The sequence below is a fragment of the Plecotus auritus genome (assembly GCF_963455305.1).
Source record: "Plecotus auritus genome assembly, chromosome: 11".
Taxonomy (NCBI): Eukaryota; Metazoa; Chordata; class Mammalia; order Chiroptera; family Vespertilionidae; genus Plecotus; species Plecotus auritus.
In genome coordinates, this window is record NC_137777.1 from 38769635 (window position 1) to 38789542 (window position 19908).

General features: G+C 38.6%; 1 protein-coding gene across 1 annotated transcript in view; it reads left to right on the forward strand.

Moving 5' to 3' along the window:
• The window catches only part of PREX2 (phosphatidylinositol-3,4,5-trisphosphate dependent Rac exchange factor 2), a 225313-nt gene that overhangs the window by 39070 nt on the left and 166335 nt on the right, over positions 1–19908 (forward strand). The window contains exons 2-4 of the mRNA XM_080646985.1: positions 14895–14966; positions 16310–16432; positions 19250–19354. Of these exons, the coding sequence (XP_080503111.1) occupies positions 14895–14966; positions 16310–16432; positions 19250–19354 (300 nt within the window). The remainder of the gene's footprint in view (positions 1–14894; positions 14967–16309; positions 16433–19249; positions 19355–19908) is intronic.

Below are 19908 nucleotides of genomic sequence, written 5' to 3' on the forward strand. Positions count from 1 at the left end.
ATGTTTCTCTCTTTTTCTCCCTCCCCCTTTCTCTCTGAAATCAACAAAAATATATAAAAAATTATGAATGGCTTAAAAACAGTTTTAAAATATTTTACATATTTATACATATTTCTCTTATTAATGCATTGATTACAATTTGCTATGCGAGTATTGTAAAAAAGAAGGATTCTCCTTGAAGGTCTTCCTTCAGAGATGAAGTGTGCAGCTATTTAATGAAAATAGCATATGCCAAGTACATTTGGTGATGTCAAATGAAATAGAAAAAATAGTAATAATAGCAAACAGCTATATATTAGTCCTTGATATGCCAGGTGCTTTACATATATATTAATTTATTTAATCTTTAGAGCAAGTCTGCACATCTTTGGAGACTGCCTCAGAAAAGTAGTAACTTGTGAGATGTCACATGTCTAGTCATTGGCAGAGTTGGGAGATTTGAACCCGGGTGGAACGTCTCCAGACTTCAAGCTCTTAACCACTTCACATTCTTGTCTCCTTTCATATTTTGGCAAAGTCTATAAACTCGACTGCCTATTGTCTCAACACCTGTGCATTCTCTCCTCACTTATTTGAAGCACCACCTGTTTGAAATACTAAATCCCCCTCTACTCAGGATGTTTTCTGGACTCTCGTCTGATCCATTAATCTATTTGTCTAGATCCGTGGTTGGCAAACTGCGGCTCGTGAGCCACATGCGGCTCTTTGGCCCCTTGAGTGTGGCTCTTCCACAAAATACCATGGCCTGGGCGAGTCTATTTTGAAGAAGTGGTGTTAGAAGAAGTTTAAGTTTAAAAAATTTGGTTCTCAAAAGAAATTTCAATCGTTGTACTCTTAATATTTGGCTCTGTTGACTAATGAGTTTGCCAACAACTGGGCTAGATCAGCCCAACACTCAAGGTTTTCATTAGTACACATTAATTTCTGGTCAGAATAGAGTCCAAATAAAATGAAGAAGGAAAGGAAACCGAACTACAGGCTAAGGATTGGATGCTATATTGAATATTTGGGCATGACAAAAGAGAGACGGGGATATGGTGAGTCAGAAGGGCAATAGGATGTTGATGGGAAAGTTGTATGTGTTTTAAGGATAAGAGTAGACAATTTCAGGAGTCAGGTTTTAAAGAAAAGGTGAAGTAGATATATAAATTTTGGAATAAAAAGTTCTTTAAATTAGTTGAAACAAATATGTATTTTGAAGTGAATTTGAAATCTTCTTTTCTGTACCTCATGGGGTTGCACAGTGAGGAAAATGTGTGAGAAGAAAAGGGGGTAGTGGGTGCCCGGCAGAGAACCTTTAAGCTGGAATCCTCAGTTCCTTTCTCTAGGTTGTTTTCCAGCTTCAAACACTTTTCCACCCCCACTGCTTGCATTTCCTTTTCTCGAATAACGACTTAAACAGGAATGGTGTTCTGCATGTTGAATTCGGGAAATGACCAGTTTCCTGTGCCAGAGAAAAATTTGTGCTTGAGAATATTATCTATATTATGTCCTTTGTACTTCCCGCTCAACCTTCTCTTTCATTGTGCTGTGTTTTTTAAGTTATCTGATATCAATGTAAATTCCTGAGCAGCACAATGTGAAGTATTATATTGGAGACACAATAGCCTGCTGGCATCTCTGTATAAATATTTGTGTAACATTAAAAATACAGCAATTTACCAGACAGCTTATTAAGGAAAAGTTGCCCAACTATGTTCATGTAAGCTCATAAACTGCCTTTTAGAAATCCGTTTCATCCTGTATTGGTCACTAACTGACACCATGAAACATATTTTTATCTGAAATGCCACCAGAAATCGTGGAATATTTGAAATACTTTTGTTGTAATTCTGAACTTAATTGAAAGTTTATTATTTCCATCTAACACCAAGCTCTTTTACAAATATGATGTCATATTTAAGGAATCGATTGTAATTTATGTTTTGTCACCTAACTAATACATGACATTTGTTTAATGGTTCTGTTGCTGCTATAAAGAGTTGATAGCATCCAGAAGAACTAAGGCAACTTCAAGAATAGCAGTCTTCTTTTCTGCACCTGACTTTTCTATAGAAATGTTCTCAGATTAGCCTGTGCGATTCTTGTCCATACTCAGATCTTGTTGCAGCTCCTTGAAATCAAAGCCACAGTCTGGCCATACTCCACATACATTGTCAGGTTTTTTAATACCTTGTTTTCCACATCTTCTCAAGGATTATGGAGATATTAGTCTTTATTAGCACTTTATAGTTTGATCCTGAATTAATTTTTTCTACCTTCTGCTATTTGTTAATTTTTACATTTCTGGATGTGTAGAAAATATGAATAGAGAGATTGACATTTGCCACATTTGAGGACCAGCCTGGAATCCTGTGCAGAAAAGATCTAGTACAATGTGGAATCTACACTAATAAAAGAGAAAGATGCAAATTGACCGTACCTTTGCGACACCCACCAGCCAATCAGGAGTGAGTATGCAAATTAACCCAACAAAGATAGTGGGTTAATTTGCATACACAGGCTCCGAGCACAGGGCGGGGGGGGGGGGAAACGCTTCCGTTGTTGCCATGGCGATGACACAGGTGTTCTGCACCACCCCAGCCTCTCCGGGCCTCTGGGCAGCGTGGGAAGGCAGAAAGGTGGCTCTGGGCTGTAGCGGAACAGAGGCTGCTCCTGCCAGAGTGAAGGCGGTGCCGGCAGCCCGGAGAGCGAAGGCCCATTCTTGCACGAATCTTCATTCGTGCATCAGGCCACTAGTGTGTGTATATATGTACATATTTGTATATGTATATGTATAGATGTATATACAGGTGGGACAAAAGTAAGTTTACAGTTGTGAGTATATGAAACAGAATTCATTCTTGTATTTTTATTTATCTATTACTATATTATTTTCCATAAAAATAAACTGTAAACCTACTTTTGCCCCACCTTGTATATATATAATATATAGACATATATATGTGTATATTTATATATATTTAAATAAACATAGTAGATCCCCCTCCCAAAGTCTTAGATTATTTGTTTAGAAACAAAGGGAGTTTTCAGAAGTTAGAGTCTGTTGGATTGATTCATTGTTAATAGAGGAGCAGAAGGGATAGGCAGGAGTCTTACTTACCCTTTAGTTTAGTTCTCTCTAGTGTTCACAATAATTATAATCACAGTAGAAATAATAGAACAATGTCTGTGGATGTAGCAGTAACAGTAGAAATATCAGATAATATTTATTTGATCCTAATTATGCACTAGCACTTTTCAAAGTGCCAACAAAAATTACCTCCCTGTAATATGTAATTCTCTTCCTGCTCTGTGAGAGAGCTGTTATTATTATTATTACCCCAATTAATGAGCAAGAAAGCTGGTGCTTTGAGCCTTGGGCTTTTTGCATCCTTATCACATGGCTGAACTTCACCCCTAGGAGACATCCTGTGTCTGAATAAGTTTGTGGGTAGCTGTTTCTAGGTGTGTTGGGAGGGCGGGGGGAGCTTAATTTTGATAGATTTCACATCAGTCGACTAACATTGGGCACTTCTTAATCTTACTTTATTCTGTTCTCCCAAGAGTTTGGTATATCACTGACCATTCCGGAAAGAGACATCAATCATCCTAAACAATACAAGGAACACAAGATCATCATGTATCAAATGATACTTGGAATATATAAGCCAAGAAGAGTTTATTGTCAAAAGTCACTTCATTAAAAGAAATATTTAATAGTTTAAAATAAAGGCTATATAGTCCTTTCAGTGCTTGAGAAAACTAGTTGAATACATGGCTTCCAGATTGTCTTCCAAGAATTAACATCTAACTTAATTTTGAATTCCTTGGGAAACTAGAATTTTAGTAAATGGGCACCAGTTTTCTTAGTTTCTTGAATATTTTTTCTCTCTTCCATCTTGGGAGTACTTTTTCACTAAACACATTAAGATCAAATGCCATTTTGAAACTTAGTCTTCTGGATGATCAGTATGAAAAATTTGTTAAGAGCTAAAAGGGCCTAGGCCAGCCTTGGGCAAACTACGGCCTGCGGGCCGGATCCGGCTGTTCTATCCGGTTCTCTTGCTCTCCCCTCCGCTCCTTTACTTTGAATTTATATTAGTTCACACAAACACTCCATCCATGCTTTTGTCCCGGCCCTCCGGTCCAGTTTAAGAACCCATTGTGGCCCTCGAGTCAAAAAGTTTGCCCACCCCTGGCCTAGGCCAAACCTCAAGGTCATGGCTGGAAATTGAAATGGCTACAGAGATATCTAAGTAGCAAAAATGAATAAAATGTACTTGGTGTTAAAGAGGATAATATTAGTGTGAGAATGAGTAATTAGCATTTAGCTTTGCAGGGATAATAGGGAACAGTGGTGACTGTAGCAAACTAAGGAAACCTGGCTCTCTTTGCTTCAGCCTGTTGTTACCGTTCAGAAATGTGGGCCGTGTTGATTTTTTTTTCCCCTAGTGTTTGAAGAGAAACTACAAATATTGACTTTTATGTGAATGCTGTCATTTCTTTAAATGGTAGCAAGTTAATCAATGTTTTAACCACACTGTGCTATGCTAAAAATACCTCTAGTGCTTTTGACCTCTGTTTTAGATAAACTCATTGCCTTAGGCCCGCATTCGGCAAACTGCGGCTCGCAAGCCACATGCGGCTCTTTGGCCCCTTGAGTGTGGCTCTTCCACAAAATACCACGGCCTGGGCGAGTCTATTTTGAAGAAGTAGTGTTAGAAGAAGTTTAAGTTTGAAAAATTTGGCTCTCAAAAGAAATTTCAATCGTTGTACTGTTGATATTTGGCTCTGTTAACTAATGAGTTTGCCGACCACTGCCTTAGGCCAATGGAAATTACCCAAGAAAGTCAGCTACAGTATCCTTATTCTTATAGTCTGAGCTGTGAGATGAATTTGGTGGGAATTGAAATTTCAAAACACATTTAAAAATGTTAAACAAAAACTTAACAAATAACAACAAAACCAAAAAAATTAACAAAAGACAACTTCAGAAAAGTGTGCACTTATTGTAGTATTTCATTGTAATCATGTCAATACATTTCTGAATTTTCACTTTTACTGTTAATAATTTTATGGCTTTGATTCCATTGAGGATGCTTCTGAGTTCTCTTTCACCTTCGGTCCAGTTTCACTCCTGACTTTCCAGCCACCTAACTATTAGACATCTTTATGATCTTGTGCCTTTCAGTTAGTGCACTGACCACATGCTGACAAAGATGAATTCTTTCTATTGAAGACTGAAGAACACACTTCTGTCAAGCTTCTGAGAAGACACTAAATAATGTTTTAATTATCATCGAATCCTGGAAAAGTTCCATTGAAGAGTTTAAAAAATCTGGGTGGTCTGAGGAAAAATCTTCACCGAGGCGCTCAGCTGATGGTGATGTTCTCTTTAATAGTTGTTCTGAAAAAGAATAAAACATATTTTGGTGGGGAGTTGGTCAGATGTTAAAAGGCTCTTAATAACTCAGACACACCAAATCCCTTTGGTTCTGAATAATAAGAAAACATCAACAATCAGAAGGGACGTGGATGTACTGTTTAGGTGTCACTGTGATCCCTTCGGGTAACTGAGTAACCCAGGGGTGGTATATATTTCCCAGTGGTTTGTAGAGCCATGGATGCCCACGACAAATGATTTATTGTTCTTTAAGTTTTTGGAATTTAATATGGACAGAATGTTGTTATGGCCCTTTAGGGACAAACTAATAACTGTTCCAAAGATGAAAAGGTGCTGCTCATATTCTGAAGGAGCTTACAACCTTGTGGAGAGTGGACATGCAAACTAACAGTATTTTGTAATTGTTGTTCATTGTAACAACATGTACATTTAAACATAAATCCCCCCTAATTATAATTTTCATAAAATGTATTTGACTTTTTATTCATAATCTAACACATTTATTGAAACAAGGAGACTATATAAGGGACTGAGCAAAAGCTCAGTTAGACATGGAAAATCAATTTTATAATGTAGCCCAGAGAATAATTTAAAAGCCTTTCATCTCAAATTCATGAATTTAATTGGCATTGCTATAGGTATTTTGGGACTTATATGCTAGAGATGCTCAACTGTGGGGGTGGGGGTGCACATGTAGCAATGTATTGAGACTTTTTTAGGTTGTCACTACTAGGGGTAGCGGTTGCTGCTGGCATACAGTAGGCGGAACTGTTAAATCTCCTGAATGTACAGGGCAGGCCCCACAGCCAGGATTGATCTGGGCCCCAACTTCAGTAGTGTCAATATTGAGAAATGCTGGTATATGGTGATAGAAAAAAGAAAGATTATATGATATCCTTATAATACAAATTGCTGACTATTTGGATTTGGGGGAAGATATTTAGGAAGATAATACACTGTTTGGGAAAATTTGAGAAGATAATATAGGGAAATTAATACTACACAGTCTGGTGGTGTTTATACACAAAAACCTAGGTAAGGAAAAATTCTCCACTCATTCCACTGAAGTTTATTAAGAGCTCACAAGGTGCAAGGCAGTGCTATAGGGAATGAGGATACCCCAGTGCACAGGAGACAGGCTTTGTCTCCATGGAGCTCCTGTCCCAACGTGGGAGACTAGTAAACAGACAAATACATAACCTGGGACATGGAGGAGTGGGCAGTGCTGTGGGGTAAACAAGCAGAGTAATGTGATACTTAGGACTGATAGGGGTTGGAGAAGGGACATGCCATGCTGGATGGTCATCAGCGACTTCTCAGGAGGTGGCAAATATGCTGAGAACTGAGTGCCAGCAGGAGACAGCCAGAAAAGAGCATTCCAGGCAGAGGAAGCAGGTGGTGAAAAGGTGCTAATGTGGAAGTGAGCATTGCATGTTTGGGGAGGAGCAGGAAGGCTGTGTGGTTGGGCAGTGGCCCAGAATGGGAAACAGGTCTGACTAAGAAAGAGGGAGGGAGGAAGGGATGGGCTAGAAGTCAATAAAGGGAGTCTGAAACTCTATACCAGGATTATCATTGTCAGATAAAAATATCTATGGTTGGTAATTTCCCTGTGTTTCTAATTTTTCTTAGTTCCCTAGTCAAATGAGTCCCAAGTGCTTGGCAGTAAAAATAAAATGGAAGAATACTTGCTTCCTTATTTTTGCAGGTGACTGGGAATTGTAGAGGAAGGTTACAGTGTCCCATCCCACTGTTGGTCTTACGCACAGAGTGCGTGCAGACAGTAATAGAGAGAAGGAAAGACATATAAGGAAGGAAAAGAGAACAGGCAGCTTTGGCTGGTGTGAGAAGTGACTCCATGGATGTAACAAGAGAAAGCTCAAGTGTAATTAAATAACAGAATTGAGTGGTATAGGCAGATTTTGAGCCCTGGATCTTGGGAGAGCATGGAATTATTGCAAGGTATTATATGGGTTTTCAAATATGTGTAGATTCCTTTTTATTATTATGGTAAATTTATTGCTCAGTTTTAGCACCTTCCATCTAATATACCAAATATGTTTATGATTGTTTATTGCATATTATATGTCTCCTTCCAATAGAACATAAGTAAGGAATTTAGACCATTTTGTTTATTAATATACTAGAGGCTCGGTGCATGAAATTCATGCATGGGCAGGGGGGAGGTGTCCCTCAGCCCAGCCTGCACCCTCTCCAATCTGGGACCCCTCGAGGGATGTCTGACTGCCTGTTTAGGCCCCATCCCGATAGGATCGGGCCTAAACGGGCAGTTGGCATTCCTCTCACAATCCAGGACTGTTGGCTCCCAACTGCTCGCCTGCCTGCCTTCCTGATTGCCCCTAACTGCTTCTACCTGCTAGCCTGATCACCCCTTAACCACTCCCCTGCCAGCCTGATTGCCCCTAACTGCCCTTCCCTGCAGGCCCAGTCGCCCCCAACTTCTCTCCTCTGCTGGCCTGGTCACCCCTAACTGCCCTCCCCTGCAGGCTTGATCGCCCCCAACTGCCCTTCCTTGCAGGCCTGGTCCCTCCCAACTGCCCTCCCCTGCTGGCCATCTTGTGGCAGCCATCTTGTGTCCACATGGGGGCAGCCATCTTGTGTGTTGGAGTGATGGTCAATTTGCATATTACTCTTTTATTAGATAGGATTCTATATGCCTAAAACAGCAGTTCCTAAAGTGTTGTTTGCAGACATTTGGAGTTTTGTGAAATCCTTTCAAAGATTTGTAAGGTCAAAACTATTTTTATGGTGAAAAAAACCTTATTTACTTGTTTTCTCTGTTGACATTTGCACTGATGGAGCAAAAGCAATGGTGTGTAAAACTGTTGATGCTTTAGTGAGAATAAAGGCATAGCACCAGGCTGTACTTCACTGTCACCCACTCATGATGGTGGTGGTGGTGGGGGTGGTAGGAGGATGCCAGTTTCACTTAAGAATGTTCTTGAAAAAGCTATAAAAGTTATTAATTTTGTTAAATACTGACTCTGGCACAAGTCTTTCTGATATTCTGTGTGGTGAAATGGGAAGTAGACGTAAGTACTTCTGTATATTTAAGTATTACAGTTGTCACCAGGGAAAGAATTTGTGTGCCTGTTTGAGTTGCTATGGAACATCATATTTACTTGAAGTAACAACTGTGAGGCAAACTGTGGTTTCAGTTTCAGGGCATTGAGATATTTGGCAGATTATTTTCTCAAAAGACAAAGAAGTGATCCTGGAAAACAACTGAAATTATTTGTTGATGATGAGAAATTCAAGCTTGCAAGTGAATTTAGAGTTTTGGAGAATTTATATCTATGACTGTGAGCTTGACAATTTCCTAATAAAGACTTTACTAATGAGTCGAATACTGATATTAACTAACGGAATGTGGGTTTTTTGGTAATGTATAATGAAATGTGTTAATATTTCACATGTTTGCATAACTCTTAATTAATGTTAAAAAATTTACAAAATCACACATGGATAAAAGATTCCCTTCAAATTGCAAGACAGATCAATGGGTTTTAATGGAACAGAGTATGAAAAGTTCACTGATATGGTTTCAGAATTCACATCATGCCTAATTTTTAAGAAACTACCACTTATTTAGTTTTGGTGTTATATTAAAGAATATCCACAAATATATGAAAATGTTATAGCAATAAACACATTTCTCTCTTTCCCAACTATCATGAGAAATATGTTTTCAAATAACATATCACAACAAATTGAAGCATATATGAGAATTTAGCTATCTTCTATTAACCTAGATATTAAAGGAAGTTGTAATTATATGAAACAGTACCAAACTTCTCAATTATTTTGGAAAATATTTTTCATAAGAATATGTTATATATAGTTAACATGTAATGGGTTTATTATTGATTTTTAATAAACTTATAAATTAATTAATTGGGTAACAAATATTAAAACTTTTCTGTTTTAATTTCTAATATATTAAACATTGATAGATATAAGATACATAAATAAAAGCTCTTGGTGGTTCTCCATAATTTTTAAGAGTATAAAAGAGTCGTGAGACTGAAACTTTTAAGAACCTCCCTGGCACATAGCATACACATTGTTGAATTTTTTCTAATAGTTTGTTGTTAATATGTATTTAAATTGACAGATTAATATTAGCACCACAATATGCATGTCTATCAATGTTTTCATGTTTAGGGAAGGATTCCTACTTAAAGAATTAGGAATCAATAGGTGTGCAGGGAAGAGTGAGCTCCAGTAGACTGGAGAGGTTACAAAAGGTTCACTATATTAAAGGAACATAATATGTGATTTGCAGGATGGATTGAGATAGTATTATTTAACTTAAAAAATAAATTTTCCCTTGATCCAAATCTATTTCCATACCTGTGCTCCCTGTATCAGCAAAACTTTAAAGTCTTTAAAACATTTTCTGTGGTAATAGCTCCATTTCCGCACCCTCTGTTTTCCCCTCTACCCATTCCATTGGGAACTGCTCAGGTCAAAACCACAGTGACTGAACTCAGTGTTGCCAAGCCACGCGTGGTTTGTGCACGACTTGATTTCTCAGTACTGTTAAAGCAGCTGACCACTCCCTCATTCTGGACACACTTCCTGCTGTTGGCTTTTATGATACCACATTCTTCTGGATTTGCTCCTACCTTATTGGCTTCTTTGATTTCTCTTCTTCTGCTTGACATCTAAATGTTGGAGTGCCCCGAGGTTCTGTCCTGGGCCTTCTGTGTTCTCCATCTGCATTCTTCAACGAGCGGGGCCGTTGGCCTTCTGCCTGTGAATATTTCCTGCTTTTTGTCTTTGTGTTCTGCTCTCTCCTCAGAACTTCAGACTGGCACAGTTAACTCCCCACTTGAGATCTTCACATTGGTGTCCAATAGGCATCTCAAACTCAAGAGCATACTCCGATTCTTTCATCCCCAAACCTACTGCTCCTTCAGACTTCTCCATTGCAATAAAACGGTACCACTATCAAGCAGGTGTTCAAGACACACTCAAATGACAAGTCTTTGTCATTTATTAGGACTTTGTTTTTCCCTCAGGAAGACAAAACAAAATAACTTAACTTCTAAAGGATTTTGATGAGATAATATTGTTTTAAGTTCAAGAGGTAAAAGGAAAATATTTACCCTTTTTCCCCCCACTTATTCTCATGAAATGAGTATACAATTTCTTGCAATAGTGTAGCCCTTCTTAAATTTTTCCCTTTTTACCTTTATATACAAAATTTACCTATCTCTATCCATATGAAATTGGCCACATTTTACGATGACAAGTTGTTGCTATGATCATTCTGAATGTCGAATAGTCATAGGAGTAATAAGGTTTACTGCCTGTACAATACTATGAAATTCAGATTGGCGCCAGGTATCTAGCTTTAAAAGTATAGACTATGAACATCTGTGGGACTTCTGAGAGATCTGTGTGTGCCTGACAAAAGAAAGAGTGGAAAGGACAAAAATGAGTTGAGAGAGATCATTGACTTTACTGAAATGAGGACATGAGCCGTTGTGCTCTGAGAGTTAAACACATCATGGACTTCACTTTTGAGCTGTTAGTGACCCAGGTGGGCAGACCAAGGGACTGGGGATAGTGTTCATCTCCCTGTTGTATCTTAGTCAGTTTCTTCCTTCGTTTGATTTCTTTGTAGCAAATTTGTGACATTTTTGCTTTCTTAAACTTTAATTCATGCATGGCATTTGCCATATTTTACCAAATACACGATAAGAGGAGAACAACATGGGGAGCAAGTTGACGATTTCTGAATCAAGTTAGGGGAATGCTGGCGAGTGACTGCAAGCTGACACATCTGCCCGCTGAAAGGTACCTGGAGGCACTCCTTCGAGCCTCACTTCCTCCAAGTGTGACATGGAGATTAAGACCTGTTTACTCCTCGGTTGTCGTTTTCATTATTGGGGAGCAGGGTCCTCTGGCGTGGTGTTAGCAATTGCAAGTGGCTGAATGAGAGGGTGTTGTATATAGAGGAAGTTTGACAGAGTTGAAAGTCAAGGTGAAACAAATGAACCTTTTTTTTTCATTCAGATTCACTTGTTTCTCAAAGTCTGGTTTTTTTTTCAGACTTTGGAAGAATGAACCTAAAGGAATGGTCACCAACATGTGGTCTGTAGACCAACTGCATCAGGATGCAGATTTATTTGCATCCTAGGGAGCTTGCTTTCTGGGTCCTGAACCAATCTGCTGAATAAGACCTTCTGGGGATAGGCCAGGGAATCTGTATTTGGAAGAAACTTTCCACATCTTAAAACACAATAAAAAGTTTGAGAATCACTGGTATGAGAAGCTATTTGCCAGTACTTATTTCCAATATGTTTTTATCAAAATGAAGATGATCTAATTCTAATGAAATTTTGGACCAGTGAAAATGACTGAATGCAGAGATAAACAGCGTATTCACTCCCTCCCAGGGTTTTGTGACTAGAGTATCAATGCTTTCTTGATTGATATGAGAAAGATTGAATGCCCAGTCACCAAAGTCTGGAAGGACTTTATAGATACTGGTTGTTAAAGGATGATTCTGAACGCACATTATTTATCTCTGTTTTCAAGAAGGAAGATTTACACATTTTGTGAAAAAATACCAACCGGTTTTTTATAAGTTTGAATTCTCAACAAACTATCAAAAATCTGCCTTCAGTGTTGTGTAAAATGGGGCTTTTGGGAAAAATAAACGCGTGGTCAGAAATGCTAATAAGTTCCAGGTTTTCTGTCATATACAGTTAAGCAGAAAGTTCCATATTGTCACGGAGGATAAGAAGATAAAAAGTCAGATAAAGACATAGTTTACTTTATTAGTTAGTATTTCCCCTTCTCACTCATATTTTGAATTATTTTGACTATCTCCTTACTTTAATTTATTGGTTTCAGGATGTGACTGAGTTCAATTTATGAGCAAAAGGTTTTTAAGTCTAGATTTGAAGTTTAAACTTTGCTTGCATGAGAGGTTACCTGTTTACTGTGTGGTCAATATTGAAATGTAAACAAGGCAACTAAACCACCATGTTATTTTAAGACTAAATGGAAAGGTCTAAAGAGCATTTTTGGTATGAGGATGTGGAAAAATATTCAAGAAAAACAAAACTAAAATTAAACAGAGTAATACTAATTAAATGGACACTTAGAGTCAGACAATTCAAAACCTCTGTTTCCGTTGCCAATTAAATGTAAATTTAGAAAATAGTTCAAAAAATTGTATCATTTTTAAAAAATGATGTTTTATTGATTTCAGAGAGGAAGAGAGAGGGAGAGAGAGATAGAAACATCAATGATGAGAGAGAATAATTGATTGGTTGCCTCCTTTATGCCCCACACTGGGGATTGAGCCCGCAACCTGGGGATATGCCCTGACTGGGAATTGAACCGTGACCTCCTGGTTCATAGATTGATGCTCAACCACTGAGCCATGCCAGTTGGGCTGTATCATGTTTTTTAAATAAAAAATTTAAGGCAACATCTACTATGTTCTTTTTCATTTTATTTAATTCAGCTGAATTATTTTATTCTATTGAAGCTATTAGTACTGATGTGTCTTTGTAGTTATGAATACGAAGTATGAATTGGTTGAATTGGGAATAAAGATGGTGCTAAAAAGAATGTTAGGAGTAAGAGCTTGTGCTGATTTGTTTTATTTCTTTCAAATAGTTTTGTTTTTCTTTGTACAGAAGTTATAACATGCTGATAGTCAAATATTCTGAAAATAAGGAAATGTACAAAGGTTGCTTTCCTACTATCTGGAGGTAACCACTGTTTGCGTTTTGGTATATATTACATATTTTTTCTCAGGATGCAAGTATACTGACATTGCACATATGTATATAAGTATATACACTTGTATGTGTGTGTATATATGTATGTGTGTACATATATGTCTGTACATATTAAGTTTACCACTTTGTAAATATTTTCACTATATACTATTTTAGAGACAACTGTTTTATACACACATATGTGTGTATAATTTTATAACATTCCATTTATGATTATACTTTTGCAGTGTATTTTAAAATGTGAATGTGTAAAAATATATTAAATGATTCTCTTATTGATGGCCATTTATGTTATTTCCAATGTTTCCACTTTTGTAATGAACACACCGAAACCCCTTGTCTGAATATGTTCTTAGGATAAATTTCTAGAGTTACATTTGCTGAATTAAAGGGAATGCCCATTTAAAAACTTGAGATACATTGTCAAATTGTCCTCAGAAATGTTGTGCCATTTTATACTCTTACTATCAATGTCTTGAGGGTGGTGATTTCGGAGCATTGTGACCACATCTGGGCTTTGATAATCTTCTAAATCATTAGGATGCCAAAAATGGGATTCTGACCTTACTTAGTTTGCTACAGTGTCCAGAGAGTCCCTAGAGCTTCTCTGTGCCCTGGGGAGTTGGTGCCCTGCTCAGTTTTTTTTTTTTTTTTTTAATGCTTTTTTTAAAATATTTTTTTATTGATATTTTACAGAGAGGAAGGGAGAGGGATAGAGAGCTAGAAACATCGATGAGAGAGAAACATCGATCAGCTGCCTCCTGCACACCTCCTACTGGGGATGTGCCCGCAACCCAGGTACATGCCCTTGACCGGAATCGAACCCCGGGACCCTTCAGTCCGCAGGCCGATGCTCTATCCACTGAGCCAAGCCGGTTTCGGCTGCCCTGCTCAGTTTTACCCTCCCTTGTCTGTCTCCCTAAGACAGACAAGGGAGAGAATGGCCTCACCCGGGCATTAGATAGTTACTGGACAATGACTTGAGGACACAAATTAACTTTGCTTGATGGAAAGCCTCTTCTCCTTTCCTTCTAAACTTTCTCTTTTGCGGCTCAATATAAGTAACTCATTCTACTCTTTTTTTTTTTTTCCTTTTGTAAAAATAATAGCTTATTTATCTATGGACCAAAGCTTAATGATCATCCTGAAGAGTCCAGGTTATTAAAAATGCTAATGAAATTATCTGTCTACCATAAGGCTCTGCAGAACCCTGAACTGATCCCAGAAATATACATCTGGCTTCCTAAAACTTGGGGGAGGGGATCAAATGGGGGCATCTTTCCATTTCTTCCTGAAGAGTCCGTTTCCCTCCCTCCCTTTCTCAATCTCTCTGTGTTCTAAAGGGGTTAATTCAGAATTTCTGGTCCTTTTGTTTTTCATTAGAAATCCCTCCCCACTTTTTTCATTAGACTTTGGTTTTTTGTGCTTCATAAGACTTAGAAGTTTAGGAAACATCTGACTCTAAGTATTTACCACAGAACTTTGAGACTCCAGAGGATACATTTAATTCACATTTATGTGGCCCTGACTCAAAACTGTAAAGGAAATACAATTCTTAGGTAGGAATAGCAATGCACAGAGTCCCCCTTTTATGATAAAACTGTATTCAGCAGTGATTGGATTTGTAAGCTTTGGATTCTTGTAAAAAACACATTAAGTGTATCAGCACAGTTATTTCATTAACCTAATGTTATTACCTTTATATCTTTTCTTGTTCCATGCAGGCATTCTTACACCGAATGAACCAGTGTGCAGCATCAAAAGTTGACAAAAACGTCACAGAGGAAACAGTGAAGGTGAGGAGGGACAGTGGGCCCAACACAGGTTCCTCCTAGATGACATTTCATCTGGGGGATGTTTCTTCAGGACTCTTTAACCTGCCTTCAGTCCCAGTATACGTTCTTGTGCCATTTACTTGTGTGGGTCGTAATTAGAAAAGGAAAACCAGACTTTGGGTAAAGAAATGGCGATGAAGAGGATGGAGTAGAAGACATAGAGAAATGGTTTTTGCCCAAGCCTTGAGACAAGTTCGAGAAGAGAAAGAAAAATAAAACCAGACCAAGAACCTGAGTGTCTGTGAGAGGGAGGGAGCTGAGCTCTGTGTAAGGCGATTGCTGGAGGTGGCTCAGGAAGATAGGATGTGGGCAGATGCAGCTCCCAGTCCCTGATCACTAAAGAACAAGTGATCTGGATGGTCCGTTGGTGCAGAAAGGAAACTCCGAATAGTATCTGCAACTCAGAGACAAATGTATAAACATTTCCTTTTAAACTGTACGAAAGGGTGATTTTGCAGAGCTTTGGGGAAAACCAAGGGATGGTAAATGGAAATGAATTGTGCTGTAGTCGTTATTACTCATTTAAGTTGTATAAATCATCATTGATTTTTCTTTTTGATGTTAACCGGCTGTTTTACTTTACATAAAATAAAATATTTCCCAGGATTTTATTGGCTCTCCTTATCCTATTTCCCCATAAGTTAAACACCAACTTTCAAATTCTCTTACTAGGGGAGTAGTAGTATATTACTTTGCATGCTTTTGGTTGCAAAAGACCTCTATTTTTCAAATTGACTTGAAGATACTTTGGCTCTTAGATTGGGCACTTCAGACAGAGGAGAATGTTCAGGACCTGTGACTCAGGGAGGTTAATGAAATTGCCAGGTTCTCTTTAGCTCTTCCCTCTGCCATCCAGGTTATCAGCTCTGCCCCTGGATTGCTCCTTCCACAGCTGCAAAATAACCCGATAGCTATCCAGACAAAGTATTCCAGAGGTGGAAACGGGCTAGCCATCCCAGGGTACCCTTCTTAGGATCCAAAAGCCTGCCAGCCAATCTGCCGGCCCTGTTTTACCCACAGCCAGTTCTTGTGAATGGGGGTGGGACCACCATGCTTGGATTCGGTCACTCACACTTTTCCGGAGAGCCAGGAATAGGTTTCTGGTTCCCAAAGCTGTGTGGGAGGAGAGAGGACGTCCAGACAAAATTGGTCCTCTGCCCGCTGGGTGGGAGGAAGGAATGGATGTGGGACAGATAGCTATCCACTGAAGTTTTCAGCTTGGAAGAGAACACTATACTCGCATAGACTTTTTTTTTTTTTTAAACTCGCTTTACCATTGTACTTACTTACGCATTTATTTCCAGATTCTGTTCTCAAACATTGAAGACATCCTTGCGGTACATAAGGAATTCTTAAAAGTGGTGGAAGAATGCCTACATCCTGAACCTAACGCTCAGCAAGAAGTGGGAACCTGCTTTCTTCATTTTGTAGGATACATTTCTGTTTATTTTAAATGCTCTTATCCCCTACTTTTTGAGGTTTAGCCTTTGGCCTGGTAGGATATGGGAATTCAGCATTAGAAGTAAAATCTGACACCAAAAGTTTGGGGTCTTTTAAGGCCATGAAATCTCCCAGTTGAGGCCAGAAAAGAGGAGAGGGCCCCACATCATCCATTTTATTCAGTGAAGAATAAACAGCCTTTTCATTTTCCCAAGTTAGTTCTTCGCATCCTCTGTAGCTTTGAATTCTAATGAATTTTCAGGCTGTTCATAATGAATGGATTTTTATGTTTCTCTCAAACATGGAGCATTTCTCTTTTGAGGCAGAAAAGCCTTACTCTTATAATGGTGTGCGGAGCCTTTGATCAGTCAGAATGTTCCCTTGTTAATCCACTGGTGACAAACCTGGTGGTGAACAAACCCAGCCACTCTAGGTACATGGATATCTGTGCCTGAATTTTTCTCAAGGATGGCTTCTCAGAAGGGATACTGAGCCAAGCAGAAGAACAAGCCAGAACTCTACTTTTTCAGATTGTACCTCATGCTTGTGTGATCATTTTTATCTCTTTGGGCACAATAGCTGAAATAATGTATGCAAACGATTTGCAAAGTGAAAAGCCTCCTGTATAGTGAAACTTGTTTTCAGAACTAAAAAGCTTTTATCTAAAAAATGTGCTATCCCATTCCACTGATGCTAATATTCAGAATACTAATTTGAATCCATATTTATCAAAATGCTGTACAAATAACATTTTATTAATAATGGGTAAGAGTATTTTGTCATTGAAATCAATTTTTGTTTATTTTAAGTTTCTGTTTCGTCTTCTATGAAGGTAACTATATGTCGTTTCCTTTTTTTGTTCCTTTCATTCATCACATATTTTTTTATTAAATTTATTGAGGTGACACTGGTCAGTAGGGTCATATAGGTTTCAAGTGTACATTTCTATGATACATGATCTGTATATTGCATTTGTGTGCCCACCATCCAAAGTCAAATCATCTTCCGTCACCATGTATTTGGTCCCCTATCCCCCCGTCCTATATGTAGTTTCTAATTCTGTCTTTCTATATGATAGTGAGCAGGCTCTGTATATGTTACTTTTGTAATCAGAAACTATTTCGTAAAGATAATTATGTTAATGGGAGAGACTCCTTGGGCAAAGGAAGACGAACGGCTGGAAGCCAGGCATGTTTGTGTCCACTTAACCCAGCCGGTTCCCTTTCCTGAGAGAATCCTAGGCTTCTGCCAGCTGGAGGGGCTGCGATCTCAGTTCAGGGCTGCACCTGGGAGTCTTCCACCCTGACGCGTATTTCCTCTGTGACACACGATCAACCTGTCATCCATGCATTCAGCTGAAGTATTTCTGAAGTTTGCTTTATTCTGGTTCATACCATCTCTCTCTCTCTTTTTTATTTAAATTTTTTTCATTTCAAGAAAAATGATTTTAAATATAATGTTACATGCAATAAACATTAATATTTCAAGAAAGATGATCTTAAATATAATAATGTTACATGAACCATCCCTTGAAATAAGTAATTTGGTAATTTCCTACTGGCCATGTAAAATAGCCCTCCATGTTTCTTTCTAACTGCATGTCTTTACAATTGCAGGGGACACACTTCTTTCTTGTATATTTAAGAATATTTTTATTGACTTTTAGAGAGAGAGGAAGAAAGAAAGAGAGAAAGCTTGATGTGAGAGCGAACCATCAATCAGCTGTCTCCCGCACATCCCCCTCCAGGGCATTGGGCTCAGAACCCAGGCATGTGCCTGACTGGGAATCGAACTGGCTTTTGGTGCACGGGATTATGCCCAAGCAACTGAGCCACACCAGCCAGGGGGACACCCTTCTGTTTCAATATTTGATCTATGCATTTTCTGTCTTCCTCTTTGGTTGGTGCTGCTTTGATAGATGCTGATCATAGCCAATTAGATAAAATCTTACAGATGGAGGAAAGCTTAGAGACCATGATGGCGGAATTCCTCCTCTTACTAAGTGTCCTGTCTCTAGTATCAGTGAAGGTTGTTTGTTTTTACCTGATCACTTTCAGTGACAGCTCCAATTGTTAGAAAATCTTTGTGTTAATCCAGAGTCTGCCAATCACTGCCCATCGCTCCCTTGCAATTTCCACCTAGTGGTTCTAGCTTTGTGTTTTGGAGCTACATAAAACTGTAAATTCTTTGCAATATGACAACTTAAATATAGTTACCATTTTCTTATTTTTTATACTAACATATCTTTCTGAAATGATCTCTCATATGCAGTGGCTTCCTGACCTTAGTCACTTACTGCCGTGTTTCTCCTGTTTGTCAGTGTTCCTCGTAAACACATGGCCCAGCTCGGTGATGCTGAAAGGCAGGGTGCTGTGTGTCTAGAGCCCTGGGTAATTCTGGTGTACACGTCCCTCTACCTGCAGTGCTTCCTTTCCTCTCCCTGCCTGGGAATCATGGACTCATCTCTCTGGACCTTGTTTTCATGTTACTTCCCCTTTAAAGCTGTAGATGAATCCTCTCAGCAAAGCTAGGGACTCCCTTCTCTGTAAGTTCCTACCACGTGGTTCATTTACCTGTTTTTGCACACATCCTATTGGACCGTAATTAATATGTCTAGCTGCTTTCCACAGCTATTCTTCATAGATCAGGGAGAAGAAAGAAATAAAATGTATTTATACATACATGTGGTATAGTTTTTAATACATACTAAACACTTCATAAAGTTTGCTCATAAACATCACACAGGTTACTATTTCAAAATGGCTAATAAAATGACTCTAACTCACTCTTCCTTGAACTCACAGAAAGACAAGTTTCGTATTTATGATGAATATTGTAGTAACCATGAGAAGGCACAAAAATTGCTTCTGGAACTTAACAAAATTAGAACAATCCGGACATTTCTTTTGGTAAGTACATATTTATGTGTTACCATGTGCTGCTCTTTGTTGGCAGGCCCGCCAAGAGCTGAGGAATAGCGTCAGTGTAGCTTTTACCATACCCTGTCTGGAGGCTAGAGTCCTTTCATAAAAGCAGGAGGTGAGAGTTGGGAGAGGCTAGTATGTGTGGACACACTGATAATGCCCTCTCCTGGTTGATTCTGAATTGCTTGTGAAACCCACAGGTTCCCAGGGAGCGAAGACATTTATACAAGCTCAACATTGCTTTTGTATCCCTCACTTCTGGGGGTTTCCTTTGCTTCTGCGAAGAGAGCTGTAAGTGGGGAAGTAACAGGAAGGAAACAAACGATGGGTGTGGTAGAAAAGAAATTTAAAGACTGATCTTTCTTCTACATATTTTCCTTATTCAGTTTTCATGGAGCAAAAATGCGTATTTAATTTATTTAGGATAACACAAATGCGTATTTTGGCAGTTACTTGGCCAGTTTAATTGTCAGTGAAAAATATGCTCTAAGTGTAGACTTCAATGATATTCAGCAGATTGTGGAGTGGAACAACCACCC